Genomic DNA, 23,839 nt, shown 5'->3' with positions numbered 1-23,839 from the left:
TATATCCGGTAGGTTGGTTAAACAGGGAGTATCTCTCTTGTAAGCATAAGACCCACTGGCCGAAACGATCAGAAACGAATTAAGTGCAGATACCAAAGTCGATTAATAGATTTACAAACTACTTACGACACACGCCTAATATGCAATAGCCTACGAAAAAGTAAACATACGAATCGTAACATTTTGACTACTTATCAATGAACAATAAATACGTGGTTATAGATGCTGCATCATCCTGGGGTTTTACGAACACGGTAAAAGCAAATAGCAAGCCATTTCCTATATAGTAACTTAAACACTTTTGCATCCTTTTTAACGATATTATTAAGTGATAGATGTTCGTGTAAGTCGTTTTAGTTAAAGTTCCTCTCCGAGGATCGCAAATTTTTGTACGTGTACGTCGAGCACCTTGTCTATTGCATACCGTACCTCTTATTGCGGTAGATAAATCTGGACACGGAGCCTGATGGTTCAGTTGAAATCAACATAGAAATATGTTCATGGGTGTATGGTTTTTGCCTTTCTGCAATCTACCAAAGGCAAAAAGAGCTTCAGATAGCAGCCGTAATCCGGCAATGTAATAAATGTGAAATGTATCTGAATCCAATGAAATATCACTTTATTTCTCGCCTACTTAAAAACAGGCCGCTGATCCTGCTTACTCATTTTTAATAACAAACTTCAGACACAAAACAAACGCAATTAGGATACACGTAAATTAATTTGAGTCGCCAAAAAGGCATGCGTAAAAAGATCAAATTACAATCAAAGGTAAAAATATAAATGTTTCATTGGTTAATAACATAGCAGCAAAATTGTTAAACACAAAAGTTCCACCTCTGAACTCAAATGTACATTTACAAAGTGAACAATCACTGCCATAATTAACAATACACAGAATGCTTGGGCCAGAAGACAAAACATCTGGAACCAATAACTTAATAACCAACTGATTACTTACAGGAAAAATATATACACAAATTGTACAACAACATGCCCGTACATGGAAGTGTCAGCACCAATGCACAAGGCTGGAGTTTAGCGTGCAAACACAGAACACTACATTCTGAGGGGCGATACGGATCACTTAATGCATAGTTTACATGCTTCGAAAAATACAAAACTTCTAACATTTCTCGGAGTACATTATTTTGGCTGCCACATTACAAATGAAGCTCAGGTTCTCAAATCTCATCAACTGACTGCATTAGACATTTTCTTGTGTACTTGAGACAATAGTGGCAGGGACTTGCAACTGGGGTGGAGGCTGATGGAAAGGGGCAATAAGAACGGAGAACAGGGCACAGAAGATGAGATGCACGTGGCCCGGGGGGCACCACAGCCACGCTCGCAGGACTGAGGGAGAGAGGTGTGTATTGTGCCATCCTTCAGGCTGAATATAATCAGCCCCAGAAAAGGGTTAATAAGTCACGTGTAACAGATAACTCTGGTCTTTAAAGGAAATACAACATCCGAAGACATGGTTGCCCAGGGCTACTAAACTAAATGGCATGTAAATTTATGCCAATTTTATGCTACTTATACCCATTCAAACTTTTTTCATACTTTACTGACAGCAGTATGTCAAGAATGCGGGCAGCATGTATAAAGACTAAAGAGGGAAAAATACAGGTATGAAAGTAGAGTCACATTTGCAATTCATCCCAACATGGAAAAGCATGTAAAGAATGTGGGTGACAACCGAATACACTGTCACTGTCACACCAGGCAGGATCAACCCTTGACCCATCATCACCAAACACATAGAGCGACACAGACAAACAGACAGATTTCATTAAAAGGCAGCAGCTGGACAGCAGTGTTCGGTGGTCCACCACTTGCTGTAAACGCTCTGTAAGTTATGCACATGTAGACCCTGTGCTCAGCTTATACAGCACATATCCCTGCACGTCGGCTGTACATCAACTTGAAATGTATAGCGGTACAGAACAGATGCGCTGTAAATACGGCACAATGCTACCACACGTCTGCTAAGGCAGCAACAGTCTCTGCGCTCACATCTCCTCACACCAACACAGGGCACATCCAAAGCTTAGAAAGGTTCAGGAAGGACAGTCGCTGCTCCCACTGTGAATCCATACTACTTGCGGTGCCATCGCACCATATGACATGGGGCGTGAAGAAGGATGGACACTCAGGACAGGTCAGCAGAGACTGGGAACCCCATCGCTCTCCTTGCTGTGCACTGCAAAGCCCTTCTGTGCCCTACCGCACAGCATCACTGCAGGGTGGTTGCTGACTCCATCACTGGAAATGGGGTTGATACAGAACAGAAAGACAGTAAGAGGATGAAGCTTGCGAGTGGCCCATTAGAAGCAGTGATGTGCGTAAAATAGAGACAGATAAAATAGATAGAGACAGATAAAATAGATAGAGACAGATAAAATAGATAGAGACAGATAGATAAATGAGGTAGATATACACATGCCTACGGCGGTTATGTACATACATACAGGGGGCTGTACTTCATCTTCTTGGCATCTGGCTGATCTGGAACACCAAGCTTCTCCCTCCTTTCTGCGGCTCGATCTCTGTACTTCAGCTGCAAAAAATGGCCCACTGTAAAACTGCAGGCGACGCGGCACCGTGCGTACTAATGCTACCGCGCCAGTACACACCTCGGCCTCCCGTCTCTCTGAGCCGTCTTGCTCTGCTTGCCGACTCTTCCTCTGCTCCAGGTTTTGCTGTGTAGGAGGGAAGGAGACACGTGGAGGAGTAGTCAGTGTCATGTTGGCTCCACCCAAATGACCTGGCCCCACCCCCAGGAGATCTAAACCCACCTTGTGCAGCTCCGACAGCTGCTGGTGTCGGAGAAGGGCTTCCTTGCTGGGGAACTGTCTCCTGCAGAGCAGGCAGGCCAATTTGGCCCAGTCCGTCAGTTTCTCCTCCTTGTCCACGCTCCCCTTCTCCCCGCCACCCTCTTCCTCGCTGTCGCTCTCGCCACTGTAGGCGGCCACCAGACCCTGAGGGGGGCTGCTCTTCTGTGAGGAGGGTCAGATTTCAGGGCATCAGACTCTGAGGTGATATGCAGCTTAAATGAAACCAAGTAACAAAAATAGAGTGAGATAACACCCCTTCCATCCTTATTCTCCCTCTCCATCCTCACCCCTCTCTCCTCCACTCGTTTCAGCTGGTCCATCAGGGTCTGCGGCCTCTCCAACAGGGTGCCCTGCACATGGGAGACATGCAGCAGGGTGAATACAGACACAGAAGCAGACGACAGGCCCCTGACACCCACCAAAACCAGAAGAAAGAAAAAGGAATTACGGGTGGGATGGGGGGGACAGGCACGACCTTCTTCTCCAGGATGGCATATCCGGCGTCGGCGCTGGCCGACTCCTTCCTGTCATCGCCGCGGCCTGGCAGTGAGGAGGTGGAAGCGGCTGAGCGCATGTTCTCCTTCTGCCTGTTCAGGCTCTTGGCCCAACGTTCCATATCCTTCGCAATCTGGAACAGGAGAGTGTGGCCACGCCGGGGACCATTTAGCAAGCGTGCCTTGCGATTCGGGGTCACAAGAACCACGCCTGCACCCTTCTGCCACAGCTGCGTACCTGCTGAGCAGTCTTCGTCTTCGGTTTCTTCTTCTCCTTGCTGGAAGCAGCCAGGTTGGAGAGTGGGAACTCGGATGCGGAGCCTGGAATCTCCGTGGAGGATTGAGCGGGAGCTGGGATGTAGGTCTGCTTTTCCCCATCCCAGTACATGTACTGCTGGGTGTGGGAGTTGTAGTAATACTGTGTAAAGCAGAAAGACCGTAAGTGCGAAGTGAATCATAAAGCTAGACTCCATACATGTGCTGTCCGTTCAGAACGGACAAGGAAACAGCAGACCTGAGAGGTGGCGTCGTAGTACAGGCCAGTCAGCGGGTCATAGTAGAAGCCAGAGCTCTCGTCGTACTGGTAGGTGGACACATCTGGCACAGCTGGAGGGAAGGAGGGACAGCATGTTTCTGACAGCAAAGTGCAGGGAGACCCCGACAGCTTGGAGTCTCTCTCATACTTACGGTACTGCTGATACTCGTAGGGCGTGCCGGGGGTCGCTGGCTGTCTGGGCGCCGCAGGCTGGGGCTTCCCAATGATCTCCGTCTTCTGGGCTGCAGGGGCCTGGGTGTAGAGCACAGCCTGAAGAAGAAGCATTGGGTCAGGGGTCCCATCTGCTGAGCGCTCCTGCCTCTACTCACACCCATACCATCTATCCAAAGCTCCCGATTCTGCTGCCTGTGGGTCTGCTTCAGCGTACCTGTGCGGACTGCGTGGTCCCAGGGATGGAGGGTGCCTGGGTTGGTGTGGCTCCCAGAGGCCCCTGGCTAGCATCCACTCCTGGTGCCTCTGGTTCAGAGGATGCTACAGCTGTAGCTTGGAGACAGAAAGGCAGAAATTCACATTCAAAATAGAATATTCAATAGAGCAGCTGCCCACTTCCATGTTTGTTCTCTGTACCAGTACATCCTGCTCTCTGGCACTGAGGATGTGGGTTCTGGGTTCTCTGAGCACAGAACCACCTCACCTGCTGTGGATCCTCCATATGCTCCCATCAGTCCAGCCCCAGGGGCAGCTGGCACAGCTCCAGCCCCTGCCACACGGCCTCCTTCATATCCCTGCCCCTCCGACCCTGGAATCTCATGCTCCTCCTGGGTGTACGTGCCCACGTCTGCCCCCTGCTGGTACAGGCTGTACTCGCCCCCTTGTGATGTAGTGGCAGCATTTTGTGCCGTCTGTTTAAAAAAAAAAAAAAAAAAGTGGGGGGGAGTGCATAGAGATAACGGTAACATCAAAGCACTTGGGACAAACAAGCGAAGGCAGAGCGCACAGCCTGGTACCTGAGTGACTGCCCACTGAGCGGCAGCGATGGCTGTGCTGGCTGCGGTGACCGCACTGACCCGGCTGCTGTCTGTCAGGAACACGTCCCTGAGAGAAACCAGACATTGGTGGAAAGCGTATCAAACAGCTGAAAGCTCACTGGTAGATGGGTTATGAAATATGCAAATGAACAGGAAAATAAGGCCACCCCCCCTCCATAACAAGCATGTTTATGTCGAAGGTTATGAGGGACATGTGTCGTTGTGGTGATTTACTTTCCTAAGAATGTCACCTTGTTTAGATCTGACTGATGGTACAGGGCTGTGCTTGAGGGTAGTGATGGCCAAATGAAACTCCATGAACCATTTGCTGTATTCTTTGACCCCACTAGATGGTGCTCTTGGTTTGCTTTGGAGCAAGTATTGAGCTTTTTTTCACCATCTAGTGAGGTAAGTGGTTCAAGAAGCTTCATTTATCCATCAAACTTTTGAGTATGTGAGAGTTACCGCTTGGAGCCCTTGGCGTACTCCACAGCTATGACCTTCCCATCGATGGTCAGTGGTGGCTGCAGGGCCTGCAGGATCTGGAGCAACTGGGATGCCTCCTAGAGGACAAAGCAGGAGATGGGAGTGAGGCCTAGATTTAGCCTGCAGCTTATCAACACTAATAGTCTTGGTAAATCAGGTCTCTCACCACGATGGTGCTGAGCTGCAGGAAGGCAAATCCACGGTTGAGCTGCGTCTGCTTGTCCTTGATAAGGCGCACGTTAGATGGGGACAGTGTAGCGAAAGGTGCCAGGGCAGTCAGGATGCTCTCCAGGGCAGTGTGAGGTCCCAGGTTCCTCAGGATCAGAGCTGAGAGCATGCCATTGTATGTGAAGACAGCTTACGGCAGGGGTGTCCAATCTTATCCCCAAATGGCCGGCGTGTATGCAGGTTTTTGGGATAACCTGTGGTCAGCTGTTCAAACCCAGGTGTGAGGACTCTTCAGCCAATCAGTTCTCTACTTAGTAATCTAATTAGGGATTCGCAGCGAAAATTCAGCATACACACCAGCCCTTTGCGGATAAGATTTGACACCCCTGGCTTAAGGTGTGTGTCTTAATCAGCCAAGCAGACCAGGGCAGTCGATCATACTCACTGTCATTGGCTACCTCCACCGGCTGGGCGGGCACTGCCAATGGCAGAATAGGGGCAGCTGGGGTGTAGATAGTAGGCAGCGGCAGCAAGCCCTGAACTCCTGACTCCTTTGGTTGGCCTATGAGTGCTTCCTTATGCACCACAGGTAATTTAACTTCTGCTTCTAGGGAGGGACACACCAATGAGTGAAGCAGAGCAGAACACAAGAGCACAAGTGAGAGGAGAGTGCACAGCAGCATCTGAGCACACTGCACGGTTGGTGTAAACACATTCTTTACCTGATTTTGGGATCCCACACTTGAAACATTTCTCTCGCCTTTTGAAGTTCTGCACTCCACACTAAAGAGGGAGGAGACTCAGGGTTACCAGGAGGCACAGAAGGCAAGCATGCCGATTTCACTCAGCTAACAGTCTAAAAGGAGGAGAACAGTTCCAAGCAAAAGCTGGTCGATCTATACCTTGTTGCAGGACCAATCCTCGTTGGCACGGGGCTTGGGGTCACTGTAATGCATGGAGACTCGCTGACCCAAGATGGTGAGGACCCTCTGAAACACACCCAGAAAGAGAGTCGGGGGAATAGAGAAGGAAAGTGAGTTTCACCAGCCAGCAGCTGGGCCAAGAGAAGAGCCTCAACTGATCAGAGAAAGGCGGAAATAAGGCCGGTGAGAGCAAGAGAGGTCCGAAACGAGAGAGAGGTCGAAAGCCGCAGAGAAAGGTCACCTTCCACTTTAGAGAAAGGACCAAGACCTTGGCCTGCATGCCACTGGGGGCATGTGGGAGCGGGCAATGACCTCACTCTCCAGACCATAACCTCAACCCCCCCCTTCTAGGGGAAACCTGCAGATGGCTAAAAATATAATTAAAAAGTCCCCTCCACGTGCCAATTGGACCATCCTGACAAGCACTGATCCCATTTGCTTCATCTGGGGGAATAAAACTAATTTGACAAAAGCCGTAAAAAATCCCTGAGGGGCAGGAAGAGCCTCCATAAAACACAATAAGATGGACTTTGACCCACATGTAAAACAGACTATCCCACTTCAACTAGAACCTCATCAAAGCCAACAGGAGAGACTGAGGCCTCTCCTTTGGTCAGCAGTTCATGGCCAACTGTAGTCATTGAGAGACTTATGGGCCAAAACAGCCCCGACATGGTGAGCCACCACCCTGGAACCTAGTCTGACGTTTATCTAGTGAGCCTCCTTGGTGCATCTCAACCATCAAGATAGACTATGAAAAAGACTGAGATCTTCTTCAAAGACAGCTGTCCTGGAGGGTTCAGACACCATTCGTTAAATGCGAACAAAAATAGAATCAGCAGTTATGCCATCACAGATCATAGTGTACATGTCTTGGGGAGTCCCCCTAATATGTCTACCATTGGTACACAGGACTAAACAACACTGAGCAATTAATGAAGGTTCTATTGCTGAGGGTTTCTAGCATACAAATACTTCAAGCCAACACAGCAAAATTAAATCAAGTTCTGTCTCCATTCCAACATGACGTTCACCATGCTGAAGGAACATGGGTTCTGGAGGCAAAATGGGGCGGGGGCCGAAGAAGTTAGGGCTCGCATGGAACTACAGAGATTCTAAACAATGTATACTTCATTGAAGAAAGCAAATTGACAGGAAAGAGGAAAGGTTGTTGGGCTTGGGTGTCGTGGATGTGTCTGTATGGAGGGGCTATAGCAAAAACACAGATACCAGCATCTTACTGGTTGCTGTATTGCGTTCACTGCTGACCTGATGCTGTCAGTGAACGCAGGTCTGTTCTTTCAGACAGAAGTAAATGTAAAAAGAGTGTGAAAAACCCTGATACTGTAGCCATTAAAACACAAAGGGGGAAAATGAAGAATAGTAAGTCTGCTTTCACTGTGGCAACACTGGTCAGGCAGGCCGTGCGGCCGGCATGCGGCCTTTGCCTGGCGAGAGGCGTTGTGGGCGTGTACGTGTGCGTGTGTGCGCAGTGTGAAGTGACCTGGTTGGTCTCCATCCAGCGGGTGGCCTCCTGCAAGTGACTAAACTCGACGAAGGCGAATCCTCGGCTCTGACCTGGAGACACAGCCGCCGGCCGGCCCACGACGACAGAACAACAACAACACAACAACGCAGTGAGGGGTTAGTGCTTTCACATCAGGGAGGAGAGAGAGAAGGAGAGAAAGAGAGAGGTAGAGAGAGAGGTAGAGAGAGAGAGAGAGAGAGAGAGAGAGAGAGAGAGAGATAGAGAGATAGATGACTGCACTTACCACTCACCCACAGAGTACACCTTACAGTCTGTGCACATAAACAGTAACTGACCAAGGGCTATGTGACAGGCCAGCTCACTGGCATAACCTCCTATCTCACACTCCCTACGTACAGACACCTATGGTGTGTGCGGAGTGAAACAGAGCTGCATGCACACACAGCACAGTCGCTCGTTCCACACAAGGCTACGGTGCCGCACACACTGATTCGACCTCACACAGCACAGACATAAATGCCCCCGTCCTGGCTACAGAACGTTATTGGAAGCAGGCTGTATGGGGAGAAAAAAAAAAGCTAAGCTCATGTCAAAGTAAGAGGGCAGCAGCATTCACACGATACTTACAATGGTCTTGTCAGACAGCAAGCAGACCTGCAAAGAAAGCGGCTGCAGAGTGGAGAAATGGGGAGTGCATGGAGTGCCTTTCTTAATGGGGGGGTGGAAGGGGGTAGAGGGGGGTGGAGGGGGGCACGATCTCCTCTTTAAAAAGGGCCAGCAATATATTTACCACCAAAACCTTGTGTTAGATAATCATGAATGAGAAACAAAAAGGGATTGAGGACAGAATGAGAGGGGTGGAGAAGGGGGTGACCGAAATCTCTCACTGTGCATCCAGGAAGAAAAGGATTATGGGTAAAAGACACTTGTCCTAGCGTACTGTTGTGCTGTGTTAGAAATGAGATGCAAGGGCATCACTGGACCTCCACTGAGAGTCAGCAAGCAAGCAGAGACCATATGGCACGGCAAGCCAGACCCCCGGCTCACCTGAAGACTTGTTCCTCATCAGTCGCACTTCTCGGGGCTGGATGCCCTGCTTCTGCAGCTGGGAGCGGATCTGGGAAGACAACATCTCCATTGGCCGCATACTTGTAGAAAAAGCTTTCTAATATTTGTCATAAAAAAACTAAAAACACGTGCTTCTTTAAGTCAGAATAAAGGAAAACAGATGAGTCCTACATTCCAGCATTAAAACATTAATAATTAAAATAAAGGTATTCAAATTAGGTAATTTTAGGTGATGTTTCATTACGTAAAACCCGTAAAACCCCTACAAACAACAGGGAGATTTATTGGCAGCTGAGGGGCCACTGACTTCATTGACAGTTGCATTGGGAGGCAGCATCCGAAGCATGATAATGTTACTGGGCCTCTGGTTGGGGTCCACATCAGCCCTGTAGTCCTGGTCACGGAGGTCTGGGTCGGCTGAGGACTCTGGGCCACCGGGGTACCCACCCTCTCCTCTCTCGCTGCTTCCCCGGGACTGCAGCACATCTGAGAAATCCTACACATGAAGAACACGTCAGAGCCAAAGAGTTAAATATGAACAATGGTGGAGCAGTCAAGTCAAGGTAGAAGTCATGACACGTTCTAACAGTGAGTTGAGGACAGACTTGAGAAGCCCACAAGTTACCGCTTGCTTGTCTGGACCATGATTGTATTTGTCTTCTTCTTGTCTCAATCCTACATATTCCTCCTGGCCAGAGGGGGTGCTGGCATCCATCCTGCCCCAGCTTCCCTGCTCCTCCAGCTCAGCCAGGTCTTCATCCTCCTCTGGGTACATACCTCCAGGTGCCATGTCCTGCCCTGGCCTGAATGGTCGGTACTCCCTGCGATGGTCTTCATGCTTTCGATCAAATTCGTAGGAGTGCTCCCCCCTGCGAAATCTTGAGTGGGACTGGGAGTGGAGGCCACGTGCGAAGTCATTTCCCACCCTGCCGTCTTCCCCCCTCGGTCCTCGTTGCCGGAAACCCAGCCGGCCATCAGGAAAGACCCCGCTGTTGTACTCTCTGACCCCGCCTCCTGCTCTCTCTTCTCGTCTGTACAGTCTTTCATTGGGCACCCTGTCCTCATAGGATTCCCCAGGCTCTTCATCCTCATGCCCATACCCTCGGTAGTCCATGTCTCTGTAGTCATGTTCATCAAAGTCATTGCCATAGCGACCCATGCGGTCTCCCCGACCGCCTCTATTCAGAAAAAAAAAAAAACAGCCCAGATATTGGTAATGAACTGCTGATGACAGCACAGAAGAAACACAGAAAATAACAGTTATTACAAGCAAGGTACACAGAGATATTAATTATTAGAAACAGTGTACAGGCCGCACAATGTTAAAGAATAATTAAAGTACAAGGAGAAAAGGTACACTGCTTGACCAAAAAAGTTGCACTTTAATATTTCATTGGACTGCCTTTAGCTTTGATTAAGGTGCACACTTGTCAATGCCTTCTTTCCATGTGCTTATGCAACATCAACAACTTTTTCATCCAGATTTGCACTAATGTCTCATTGAGATCTTATACTGATAAGCGAGTTGAATCACTCCATAAAGTCTTCTTCAGTACATCTCAAACACTTTCAATTGGGTTAAGTTCAGGACTCTGTGATGGCCAATTTAAGTGTATAAATGATTCCTCATGCTCCCTAAACCACTCTTTGACAATTCGAGCTGATGAATCTTACCAGTATCATCCTGGAATATGCCCATGACATTAAGAAGAAAAAACATACATTGAGGGGGTAACCAGCCCATTCAGTTGATTCAAGTACTCAGTTGATTTCACTTTATTGTTGCATAGTGCTGCGGAGCTGAAATAATGATCCAGCCATCGGCTTACAAATACTTGCTGATTTGAATTCAATATGCCTGGCAACGTATTAATTATTAGCAGCAGGACACAGGTAGCACAATGGTGTCAGATATATACTCATAACATTCAGCTGTCACAAGTAGAAAAAGCTGTCCAGTTATACACACTTTCAGTCACTTTGTTTGTTTACTGGTTTGTGGATCATCCTACATCTCCCTGTGAACAAGACACGTCCTCTAAATTACCCTTACTTCCAGGAACCTCTAGGGATTCATGGGAAATCGAGGATAAGAAAAAAATAGGGGAGGTACACTCACCGTCTCTCGTAGTCCATGGTACCCCCTCCAGCTTCCACAACTCCAATGTCTACTGAGGCTACAGCATCCACATGAGCTAAAAGGTTAGGAAATATGACATTCCACACGCATTTTTATTTGATTCTTGATATACTAGAATACTCACTACAACAGTAACGTCATATCAACACTATGACCGACACGTGTATCTAACACTAGGACTGACTAATACTCTGTTTAATATTACTTATTTAATATACTGTTTTTAACACTATAACCAGCACTGATACTGTGTTTAGCAGTGTATCTGATACGTAGCTAAAGTCAAATTACTGCGCATACGTGACATGGCGGCCCTGTGCATTAGTTTTAATCTGTCAGATAAAACCATAAATGTAGTTAATTAAACTAGTTAATCAAAACTACAATATAATAGTATTTTAAAAGTATGCTGACGGCTAACCCACAAATCAGACTCCTCGCAATAGCCTAAATGAAACATATTTCGGAGTATATATAATTACCTACTCCTATTTATCTTCAATGCGTTAATTAGTTAGTTTACCTAAAGTTTACCGAAGAAAATGTCCTTACGGAGTCTTAGCCAGTAAAGCCCAGCAACTCGGCTCTCTCGTTCTCTAACCAGTTATCTGTGAATCAGTACGAGTACTTGGCAAGTTGGTTCCAGGGTTATCACTACCAACTAACTGACCAATTAACCAACCAGCCGCATAATAGTAGCAGGAGCTGCTAACGCTGGCATGCTAACCTGCTAGGTAGCGCTCCGCCAGTCGGAGTCGATATCATTAATATGCTAACCCACTAGGCTACGTCCGGAAACCTGGAAGACAACCGACGGCCGTGTGATTTTCTCCCTGATTAGGAACAACAAAACAAAGTGCTTACCCTTGTTTTACGAACGGAGCTGAAAAGTCATAAATGTCTTAAAAAATTTTACGTACTTAGCGCAAAAATAAGTCTTAAATTACAGTCCAAACTGTCTCGTATAAAATGGCTACTACAAAAAGGGCGGGCACTAGACTGTGTACGTGGATTATGACTGGTAGACAAAACAGAGCGGCACTGTATAGACTCGATGATTGGACAGGATCGCTATCACTCGAAAGTCCTGTCGTGTCCGCCCATGTGGACCTGCGTTATCAGTCTGACCCACTGAAGTAGTAGTCTCCTTCCCTTTCGGTGTAATTTGTTTTATTTTCAATGTTAACAGATTGCGGGAGGCAAGCCGACTAGCGAAACTTGTATAGCACCAAAAGGTATTATTTTACGAATTGTGTAAGAAACAACAATTGTGGATAAAGTATGAATGCCTGCATGTCCATTTAAATTAAACTAAGTACATCTAGTAGTCCTGCCGGTGACATGTGACCCGACCAGTCAATCACTGCAATTGCACCACGGCATCAAGTTTAAGGGGCAGTGTGTGGCTCCGTGGGCCTGTAAGCCTGTGTGCCTGTAATCACAAGGTCGCCGATTAAACCCAGCCTCAGCACGTCTGCGGGTCCTTAAAGCAAGGCCCTTAACCCCCAGCTCCCTGAGCGCCGCTAAGGGTGGTAGCCCATCGCGGAAAGCTTACTCTATGGCGTCACATTAAAATCAAAACTCACACGCGTAAATATGCCACTAGCGAGTACACGATGAAGAGCTGCGTGCGCGTACATCATAACATCACCACCTCCAATGTATTTTTCTCCTCCCAACATCATGGCTGCGCTCCGCGCTCGAGTTCTCCCGGGGGGAGGTTTTGACAGTTTGGGGGCGGAGTCATACCGTGTCTGACAGCGAACGTTATTGGCGGATGAAGTATGGTTTCTCTGTTTTATAAGTATAATTTCGCTGATTCTCATTGTCCCCTTGCCTGTTTCCCCATCAATATAAAACAAATACAGTTACAGAATGCAGCGACACACGTTGAGATGCTGAGGCAGGCATTAGGCTCGGCATCTCCATACGGTAAAGTAACGTCATCATGTGTTACAAGTTTCCATAGACCATACATAATTTCTACACCTCGTCATCCAACCACTTACGATGAGCATTACTAACGTAGTTGTAGCATTTTGTATTGCAGCTTTCAGTGGCTATTTGAACGTTGTGGGTTAATTAAACTATTCTGTTCTAAAGTACTTAACTCTGCAATGTAATGTCCCTTTGCGAATTGATTTTCAAAAAATATCTTCACATGGGGACACACTGAATTGTCTCCATGGTGTCAGGTATTATAAACCAGTTCCAGATAAAGACTTTAGTGTAATGTTTTACTACTGATTTTATCTCTGATCCCCCTGTTTAACTGAAACAGAAGTAATTATAAATCCAAATGTTAGGAGACAAGTCATTGAAATGCATGTACATATTGAAGCTTTGAACACAAGTGACTGTAGCTAGAGGCAAACCATATCCGTAATTATCTGGAACTAGTTTATAATACCTAATATCATCCTAAGTAGTTCCATGACGAGGTTTAAAAATTATGCATGGTCTATTGAAACTCGTAATACATGATAACGATACTTTACCGTATGGAGATACCGAACCTAAATATAACAATAACGTGTGTCGCTGCATTCTGTAACTGTAGGCATATGTGTTTTATATTGATGGGGAAACAGGCAAGGGAGCAATGAAAATCGGTGAAATTATACTTATAACATAGATAAACCATACTTCATCCGCCAATAGCGCTCGCTGTCAGAAACGGCATGACTCCGCCCGCAAACTGAACGCGAGCGCGGAGAGCGGCAGATGGAAATGCGCTTTGCGCGTGAGCGCAACCATGATGTTGGAAGGAGGAAAATACATTAGAGAAGATGATGTTATGATGAACGCGCACGCGGCTCTTCGTCCGGTGTTCGCCAGTGGCATATTTACGCGTGTGAGTTTTGACTTTGATGTGACACCAGTCAAGTCTCTCTTTGGCTTCCACAAAATGTTAAAAATAAACAGCGCTCATTTTTTCACGCAATCCGAGGAGGACCTTTTATTGGAGGGGTACGATGAATTTAAAGATTTAATATGTACTAAAGGAAACGCATCAAAACTTCCCAAACCAGAAGAGACGGCTGGAAAAAGTGTCCGACAAATTAAATGTGTAAGTAGTTTTTTATTTATTGTATTTATCACTTGAACGTAGTATTACGTTCATTGTTTCATTATTATTTTGTCGTCATAATTACAGATCAAATACAAGCACAGACATGCAGGACACGAGAACAAGTTAAAGTGAAGTACAAAAATATACTGGTATATTTACGTGTATACTGGCAAACACGACACTTTATTCATATATATATATATATATATATATATATATATATATATATATATATATATATATATATATATATATATATATATATATATATATATATATGCTGTATGTGTGTGTTTGTTAATTTTATGTATCTTTAATGTTTTTAAAACATTCCTTTTGAAGCTAATAAGAAGAAGGCAGAAACTTATTTATGACAACAAACACTCTTACTCTTTGATATATTTTCCGCCTTGCTAACAGTATACAAAAAGTTCCGCGTCTGAAAAGTGAGCGCCTGACTTCGCCTAGTTGGACTTCTACTAAGCCAATAAATCTTTAAGATATAATATTCCATCTCACCTGAAGTGGTATCTTTCGAAAAGAATATCATCTGGCAACAATAAAGGATCTTGCCGATCGCGCAAAACCCTCTCAGTTTGAAATTCCCTTCTTATTATTTGTGCAACGATTGCAATTGGTCGCTCATCCATGAATGGCGAGGCCATGACTGAACGGATTTCCATGCACGGGCACTGGTTAAGTGTGTGAGCTAATCATTGTTTACATAGAACAAACCTGCTCCGAGCATGTTTGAGGATTTGGATGTGCGGCTATGACAACACATCTAGCAAGAGTTTCGAAAACAGATCCCAGGATCATGCCAAATCGTCAAGTTACATCCGGCTAAACGAGTAATACACGTACGGAAAAAACTCCCAGAACTGGGACACAAAGGTAAATAAATGGACCAAACAGAGATAGAATTAAGTGAGCACCAAAGTGGGACAGGGTGCACATATTTCTAGACCCACATCTCAAACACAAAGACATTTAGCAGGCTGATGGTCCTTGTTGTGGTCCTGACAGCTCTCTGTCCCTTTTGAACATGCAGGCTTAAATCGTCCCTTGGCATTGCCTGTACAGTCCTGTCTAGCTTTGTGGTTAGGTGGTGTCTCTCTGTAATCAACTAGGACAGTGTCCTCGGGGACCCATAGACACAGTCCACCTTTTTACTCCCTTTCAGCTCCAGGAGCAAAAATGTGGACTGTGTAATATTCATGCAGAGTATATTGTATAATTTGCTAGGCACAGAATTAATTATTCAAATGATGTGTACACGTTTGCTAGAAGCTTGATGTTGATTGGTCGATGTACACGTGATTTGTTTTATGCATACTCACTGAGATTCAGTCTGAGTAGTTCTACCTACCTGCATGGAGTGCAAGATATCCTTTCAATAAAGATCGTGCACCGCTATCCTGCTGTATTGCTTTATAAACAGCAAGACAAAACAGACTGTCTGGCAGGGAGTTCGGAGGGTTGCTCTGACTGTGGGCTCCTGATTCTGACATGGTCCATTTGCAGCAGCATGATCTTAGCTGGGTAGTACCTGCATGTCACATTTAGAAGTTGAAAGTAGTAGAATAAAGAACAAATCGAGTGATGTATTTTATGTAATGATGCAGGGCTGTGGCAGAGCAGGCCCACAAAGAAGCTCACTACTTTCGCTCTTGCTTCCTTAAGTGCCATTTGTTCACTTGTGTATTCATACTTGCTGCCAAGGATCCATTAGTTGGACTGTCTGGGTCCATCCGCACATGTAAGGAACATGCACACACATGTGCTAGCAGGTGTCAAAATATGAAGGAGATTAAGATTCTCATCTGGTGTAACTGACTACTTTAATTCCATATTTTCCAGCTCTTACCTTTTCTACAAAATCCCTCCCGTTTTCCAGACTGTGACTGTGAAAGAAATACATTTTGTCAGAAATTCTTCAAATTAAACTTCAGATCTCACCTTCTTGTGCTTTGGTGTGACTGTATCTTGCAAAAAAAATGTGTTGCAGTGTGTTGGTCATAGTGCATATTTTGTGTTTCTCTCTACTGTTTGATTGTGGTGAATATCCTTTATTTCCCTTTTTTTACTGTTTGGGTTAAAGTGCATCATTTCCTTATTGTCTTACATATCAATGCAGGCCTTAAACATGCATGTTGCTGTGCTTTAAATTCATCTAGTCCAAGATCCCATGGAGATTCGTCATTTCCTGAAAGCTCAGCAGGCCCTGTGTCATTTAAATGTGGGCTTGTGGGATACTTTGCACATTGTGAGAAAACAATATCAGCCCATTTACCAGAATGCGCTACATGAAACCAAAGGCCTTTTCTATAATAACATGAAGGCCAGACGTGACGTTATTGCAGTTTCTAATTGATGTATCAGTATTTATGGGAAGCTAACAGACCATGCTGTTCACCATGACGTTCACCATGCTGAAGGAACATGGGTTCTGGAGGCAAAATGGGGCGGGGGCCGAAGAAGTTAGGGCTCGCATGGAACTACAGAGATTCTAAACAATGTATACTTCATTGAAGAAAGCAAATTGACAGGAAAGAGGAAAGGTTGTTGGGCTTGGGTGTCGTGGATGTGTCTGTATGGAGGGGCTATGTCCAAAACACAGATATCAGCATCTTACTGGTTGCTGTATTGCATTCACTGCTGACCTGATGCTGTCAGTGAACGCAGGTCTGTTCTTTCAGACAGAAGTAAATGTAAAAAGAGTGAAAAATCCTGATACTGTAGCCATTAAAACACAAAGGGGGAAAATGAAGAATAGTAAGTCTGCTTTCACTGTGGCAACACTGGTCAGGCAGGCCATGCGGCCGGCATGCGGCCCTTGCCTGGTGAGAGGCGTTGTGGGCGTGTACGTGTGTGTGTGAAGTGACCTGGTTGGTCTCCATCCAGGGGTGGCCTCCAGTAAGTGACTAAACTCGACAAAGGCGAATCCTCGGCTCTGACCTAGAGACACAGCCGCCGGCTGGCCCACGACGACTGAACAACAAAACAATGCAGTGAGGGATTAGTGCTTTCACATCAGGGAGGGGAGATACATACAGAGAGAGATGACTGCACTTACCCCTCACCATTTAAATCTGCACTTACCAGTACTTTATTAAACTGGTAAGGTGCTTCGTAGCAGGATCGCATTGTGTAAGCCACCAACAGGAAAAACAATTTTTTGTCAATTAAATATCACATATTTTGGGTAAAATCCTAATATCACGTTAGGTGCCTTTAATTCAAACTGAACAACACAAAAGTCATTTACCCTAAAAACTATTTATTTTTTTTAAAGTACAGAGAAAATTCCAAGATGCATTTTACAAAAAGAGCTGCATCAAGGTCTCTCCTTTTTGGGTTCTCAAACAATATTTTAAGACCTATTTTTGAAAATATGTCATTATTCCATTTTATCTCCTTTTCACATTTTATTTTGTGATAAGGAGGAGTAATTGATTGGAGCCAATAGAATTTCACATAGGATTAAATATACAGTACAAGAGCGGGCAGAACAAACAGACAACACTAATACATTTGAGTAATAAGTTACCATAACAACGCTGCAAAAGACCACAAAAGATGGGGTGAACAGAGAAAGACGGAGAGGGTGGAATTTTACACAACCCATCACGAAACCACGCCCCTTTTCAAAATCCGAACATATAGTGTAAGCACTGCTGCTTTCATTCCACCCTAGTGACAGAACAAAGCAGTTAATTTAAACATCTACATCTGACAAGCATATAAAAACGCACATACAAAAAAAGCTAAATTCAGGTTATTTAATGTATCTTTATATGGAAATTAAAAATTCAGATATTTAAAATTAAAAACAGCTGGTGGTTTAAATATTGAGCTGCACCTATTTTATTTCCAGAGATAACTGGCATCAATAGTAACCAATGAGGGGGGAAAGAAGAGGTACGTCAACGTAAAAGGAGTGAACAGGAGGTCCTAGGAATGTTTATGGAACCATAAAAAAATAACACAGTCCTTTGAATTTTTAAAATCAGACACTAGTCAGGAAGACTGGTAGGAACCAGCAGCTCAGATGCATGCCCACAGACCGAAACAGGATCTGAAGATGTGACGCAGGCCAATGCTGGTGCACACGGAACTCCAGGGAGATGGAGAGATTGTGGGAACACACACTAACATCTCACATGTTCACATACTCTCATAGTGGACCGGAGCCTCTGGATCAGTAACAGATCATGTGTGGGGATCACAACAAAAGAAGCTAGTGTATGAAAGAGGTGCTGAAGGCTGGAAACAGAAAATGTACAAAAAAGGTGTGGATATATATATATATATATAGACTTAAAAGTCCAGCATAAACAAGGATTAGACAAGTCTTGAGCCTTCTTTAAGGTAGCTTGTACTAAACAGTTTTTTGGTCAAAATAAGAACAAATGAAGTCAATCATCCCTTTGAATATAAAACTTTTAACGCCTACTTTAGCCTGTTACAATGACCTCCATTTTTACTACTTGGCCTGTTTGGTGTAAGTTCCCTCATTTTTTTCTCTCAGTTATCCTTGGCCTGCTAAGACTCCTTCAGCCCCTTCCCTAGCCTCCCTCAACACTCTATAGCAGGAGGCAGGCGCTCTTCTTGCCGCGCTTCTTGGCCTGTAGCGCCGCCCTGGTGGCCATCTCGAACACCTCCCGGACGCCATCCTTTGTCTTGGCTGAGCATTCTAGGTAGCCGAAGGCATTGATGCGATTTGCCATATCTCGCCCCTCCTCAGGTTTCACTGGCTCCTGAAGAGATGATTTTAAAAAGATCTGAGAACCATGTTGTGACCACAAAGAGTCCTGCATTGGTAGCGAAAAGAATATGTGGGACAGTCCTCCTCTTTAGACCTAAGGAGAAGCTAAAATGCGGGGGCAACACCAAGACTACAAGAAATAACCACTGCTGATATGACTGCTGACAGTAGGACTGCAGCAGAGGGCAGCATACTGCATTCTGGAAGGACACAGCCACCCAGTACAATTCAGCCATTACTTCTGCTGCCACTGGAAAGCAAGACAATGCATTCAAATGGCTGCAGGGTGATCAGTACCTTTCCTGTAATTACTTTGACTCACTCATCCATTTCAAAACTCCCAAGGAGGTGCCATCCTCATGGTGTTATTCACCTCCATTCTGCTGCTCAGGGACCACAATGCCCGTCCCTGTATTACCTACAGACCTCAAGGCATCTCAGGGTGGCTCCGGTCTCAATCATAGTGCAATAAACTACATTATTTTCTTGTAAAAACCAGGTTGCCAAGCAACATTCCAGTGGAGCTTCAATTTCTAGCTGACTTCCATGTTGAACCACATTCCTCAGACCATTGAGGTTTGTTCAATTCATGTTTTTACTCAAACAAAATCTTTTTACCTAGCTAGTTATTTTATCATTTCAACAGGGATAAAGTAATCACTCATGGGCACAACAGCTGAGGTATTCCTACTAGCTTGATCCTGGTACCTGTTTCATCTTGGCAAGCTCCCTACGCGTGAGCTCGTCGTTGCGTAGATCCTTCTTGTTACCCACGAGGATGATGGGCACATTGGGACAGAAGTGCTTCACCTCAGGGGTCCACTTCTCTGGGATGTTCTCTGTTAAGCGGGACACACATCGGGAACATGAGACCGTGCATCTCCCATTGCATAGTGAACATTGCCTGATGAAAGAGCTCTACCCAAGCTGTCGGGGCTGTCTATGGAGAAGCACATTAGGATCACGTCTGTATCCGGATAGGACAGAGGCCTCAGCCTGTCATAGTCCTCCTGCCCAGCAGTGTCCCACAAAGCGAGCTCCACCTGAACAAATGACGAAAAAAGCCAGAACCAACTTCCATGTCATATCTTACAAGACAGAAATACAGAAACACAGACTGAGCTCAGGTCAATCTAATGGTGCCAACTTTCAATAGCTAGGGAAGTTTTAACAGACTTCAAAACAAAATTGATCTCTGAAATTTAAACTGATCTGTTTACTACGTCACACACACGCCCACAGCAAGGACAGGCAAAGTGGGGAACAGCAATCAACAAGAAACAGTGCACTGAGCATAAAGAAGCACAATCAAAAAACTACATGGGAAACAAGTGAAAATGTGCATATAAAAGTTCGTAGAATGCAATGTACCTCAAAAGAGCAACAAAAACACAGAATGATAAATAACACAAATAAAGAACCACCAAGTTACAAGACAAACATGCAACATTAAGGGGAATTTCAGATATACAGTCATTTCATGGTAATACTATAGAATTCTCAAACAGAACATGACTCGACACAGGAGCTTGCAAACAACAACAAACCTCAAAAGATTGAAAAGAGAACCTACTGACACTTACCTGCTTGCCGTCCACCTCTATATCTGCAACATAATTCTCGAAGACGGTGGGGACGTATACCTCTGGAAACTGGTCTTTGCTGAAGACAATGAGCAGACAGGTCTTACCACAGGCTCCATCTCCCACAATCACTAATTTTTTCCGAATGGCAGCCATCTGCAAATCAGAAAAATGAGACAGACAAGGTCAGACCTGTTATAGTCTTGTTTTTAATTGCTTTACTATGAATAATTTTTATTCTTCAGCTTCATGCCTTAGTACATGCATTGAATATGATATTTAACTAATGTGTTCAAATCCTGTGTTTGACCATCTGTTAACAGAAACACCAAGGTCATATGTGAAATTTCTTTACAATCAGTTTGCCCATCATCTTAGAACTTACACCCAAATGAGACAAGTGTCAAAGCAACCACACCAAAGGGGAGAAATGCGAGTCAAAAGTTCGAAGCCTCACTGGGTTACTGAAATACAACCACATAGTATGACCAATGCACTTCATACAGAGATTTTTGTACCACGTCTGAAGAAACAGGCTCAAAGAATTCATGCAAAAAGGAGAAAGAAAATTATGCTGAAATTCCTGAAGGGATAACATCTTTCTGCACCAGGAAAGAATATTGTAAGGAAAGCACAGTATGTTTTGCATATTTAAATGAACTTAGGTCTGTTTCTGTATATATACATACACACATACACATACATACATATACACACACACATACATACATACACATACACACACACATACACACACATACATATACACACACACATACACACACATACACATACACACACACATACACACACATACACATACACACACACATACACATATACATACATACATACACACACACATACACATACATACACACACATACATACATACATACATACATACATACATACATACACATATAATACATATATGCCTTATATATACATAAGGCATAATTTTTAACAAGCAGGCCACTGCAACAGAGTGGAAGATTACAGATTATGACCTCTGTTCACAAAGCTAAAAGCAATATTTAAATGGTATTATCTACGTTAGGATATTTCACACAATTATTTATAGTACACACAAATATTTATAATATTAATTAAATAATTATTCTTATTACGGCCTAGTACTTGGAGTAGTATTTGGAGAATACAAATAACCCGGTGACAGTGCGACACAGAAAATCCCGACTGCTTACGGCCCAACAAAACTAGTCATAGTTCAACAACACATAGTGGAAAAGGGCCAGTCCGGCGTCAAAGACTCCCCCGGAAGTACAGATGCGGAAGTGAGGCCCGACCGGAAGTAGGGGGTTTACCGTCAAATTATCTCCATTAATATAACGATTTACAAAATATACGACATGGACCCTGGATAAAGTTTGAAAATGAAGATGTTCATTCTAAGTGTAAAGCGGTTACACGGCATATCTGACATTGTTCATATAATAAAAAAGACAACCGAATCGAGAACCAAAACCACCGTTAGGGCCCCCGCCGTCCCCGAAACGCCCCAAAGTTTTATTTTATTTAATTAAACACCGAAAAACAACAGACTCCCATCTTTAACATCTCGCTTTCTCGTCGAAACATTGGTACGGAATAAATAGCTCCGGCTTTACGGCCGATAACCAGGCTAACTAGGAGAACTAAGCGCCACGTAGGTGACTACTCCAGAGGGAAGGACTAACCGGATAACTAATTAACAGACCCATACCATTTTACCAGCTGGTTAGTATTCTCCCCGTCGCAATAACAAAACTAACGTCGCTTAATTACTGTTAAGCTGCATACGGGACCGAAAAGCTGCTAACGCCTAGCTAGGGGGTCGCGATGATATATATGTATGTACCATTATATATATTGGGATATATATATATTTCTCTTCAACACAAGTCGCGGCGGTATGATGCACTGCATTCGCGATTGGAAACCGGAGATTTTAATCGGCCATTACTACACTCAAAAAGCGGACAAAAAGTACTAATCAGCCCTGGGCCATGACTCGATCCAACAACAGCATTTAACTAGTAAAATTCCCTCAATAAAATTATGATTTACGCTTTTTTCGTGAGTCAAACGGTGAGGTAAAGTATAAATAAGTTACTTTACCGTTTGTTTTGTCTCGGCGCTCTCCGCTTTCAGTCTATCCTGTTCGACTCCTCCACACTAATCGGCCCGCCCACTACCGCTCACTTTAGCCAATAGATTTGCCGTATCCTATAAATGACAAGAGATATTAACCAATGGAAGCAGAGCAGTACCAGGAGTGCCTCATTGCAGGTTGCGAGACAGCCAGGCCCACGGCCAGCCCGGCCCACTCATTTCTGATTGGTCAGAAACTACACTGTCTCTCAGATCTGACTCGTTGACCATTTCCTCTATGTACTTCCGCATCGTCCTGCTCCGTGAAGATTAGTAACACTTGCGTCGCTAAACACCTTTCATTTTGTTGTCATTTACTGTTATATGTGATGGATTTAGATGTTCTTCTAAATACGTTACTTTATTGCTCCGTTTTTGTCTAACGTTAAACATTACAGCGGATCATCGCACTTGCTTTGCCAATGATTACTTACACATCACATCTCATGTCTCTTCGTAATGATTAGTTTAATGACATATACTACATTATAATGATTTTAATTTATCCCAACACTTAATGTAACTTTGAATTTATTTGTATTTGTTTTTTTTGGTCAACAACTTTTGCTGTTGAAGTGCTTTATTGTATGGTTTTGTATTTGCATAATGTAATTGCACATCATTGAACAACACTAATTCCTGTGCAACACCGCTTTTTAAGAACACTTATAACCAATTAGTAAAGTATATATTTTATTTACCAAATAAATAAAAGCAATACATATCTAATGACCATAATAAACATAATAATTTAAAACATGTTCAAATCTCTAACCTGCTTGAAAGTGAAGTGAAAGTGATTTGTGATTGTGGTGAACATACAGTACAGTACTGAAATCCATCTTCTCCGTTTAACCCAGTAAAGCGGTGGGCGGCTTCACGTGGCCGCCAGAGAGCAGCAGATGTGGATGATACTTTGCTCATGGGTACCTCTCACTGTGCTCAGTGTAACTATTAAACTAAATTGCCAATGACAAATGAAATCATTTTGGTGATAATACATAATAAATAAAAATAACTTGAATAAAACAATTTCTACAAACCTATACCTTAAGGAAATGGAAATCAAGGAATGAGTTCCAAAAAAAAAAGATTTACCACAGATATATAAGAAAAATATATAAAGAAA

General features: G+C 44.2%; 2 protein-coding genes across 11 annotated transcripts; both read right to left on the bottom strand.

Moving 5' to 3' along the window:
* Positions 1-602: 602 nt before the first annotated feature.
* Positions 603-12,857, bottom strand: rbm10 (RNA binding motif protein 10). Of its 10 annotated transcripts, none has more exons than XM_049024052.1 (23): positions 12,719-12,857; positions 11,112-11,187; positions 9,618-10,170; positions 9,300-9,488; positions 8,972-9,041; positions 7,940-8,013; positions 6,415-6,501; positions 6,235-6,295; positions 5,958-6,119; positions 5,511-5,671; positions 5,324-5,421; positions 4,838-4,925; positions 4,525-4,732; positions 4,258-4,373; positions 4,022-4,139; positions 3,849-3,940; positions 3,573-3,752; positions 3,289-3,468; positions 3,128-3,190; positions 2,802-3,002; positions 2,640-2,705; positions 2,475-2,563; positions 603-2,268 (listed from the first exon to the last, which is right to left on the bottom strand). In XM_049024052.1, the coding sequence occupies exons 2-23, from the start codon at positions 11,126-11,128 to the stop codon at positions 2,166-2,168; spliced, it is 2,976 nt and encodes a 991-aa protein (XP_048880009.1). In that variant the 5' UTR covers positions 11,129-11,187; positions 12,719-12,857; the 3' UTR covers positions 603-2,165. The 10 variants fall into 10 exon arrangements, with proteins under 10 accessions (XP_048880009.1, XP_048880010.1, XP_048880014.1 ...); XM_049024053.1 differs by having other exon boundaries at positions 12,771-12,840; XM_049024057.1 differs by lacking the exon at positions 12,719-12,857 and adding an exon at positions 11,997-12,679 and having other exon boundaries at positions 4,022-4,121; positions 4,258-4,367.
* Positions 12,858-17,973: 5,116 nt separating this feature from the next.
* Positions 17,974-22,799, bottom strand: LOC125747463 (rho-related GTP-binding protein RhoA-C). Its single transcript, XM_049022750.1, has 5 exons — positions 22,678-22,799; positions 20,557-20,712; positions 19,896-20,016; positions 19,682-19,812; positions 17,974-18,965 (listed from the first exon to the last, which is right to left on the bottom strand). Exons 2-5 carry the CDS (start codon positions 20,710-20,712, stop codon positions 18,792-18,794), a joined length of 582 nt encoding a protein of 193 aa, XP_048878707.1. The 5' UTR covers positions 22,678-22,799; the 3' UTR covers positions 17,974-18,791.
* Positions 22,800-23,839: the final 1,040 nt, after the last annotated feature.

This window comes from Brienomyrus brachyistius, chromosome 8 (assembly GCF_023856365.1).
Source record: "Brienomyrus brachyistius isolate T26 chromosome 8, BBRACH_0.4, whole genome shotgun sequence".
Lineage (NCBI taxonomy): Eukaryota > Metazoa > Chordata > Actinopteri > Osteoglossiformes > Mormyridae > Brienomyrus > Brienomyrus brachyistius.
The sequence above is the reverse complement of the archived record's forward strand: the minus strand, read 5'-3'. Positions and strand labels throughout refer to the sequence as shown.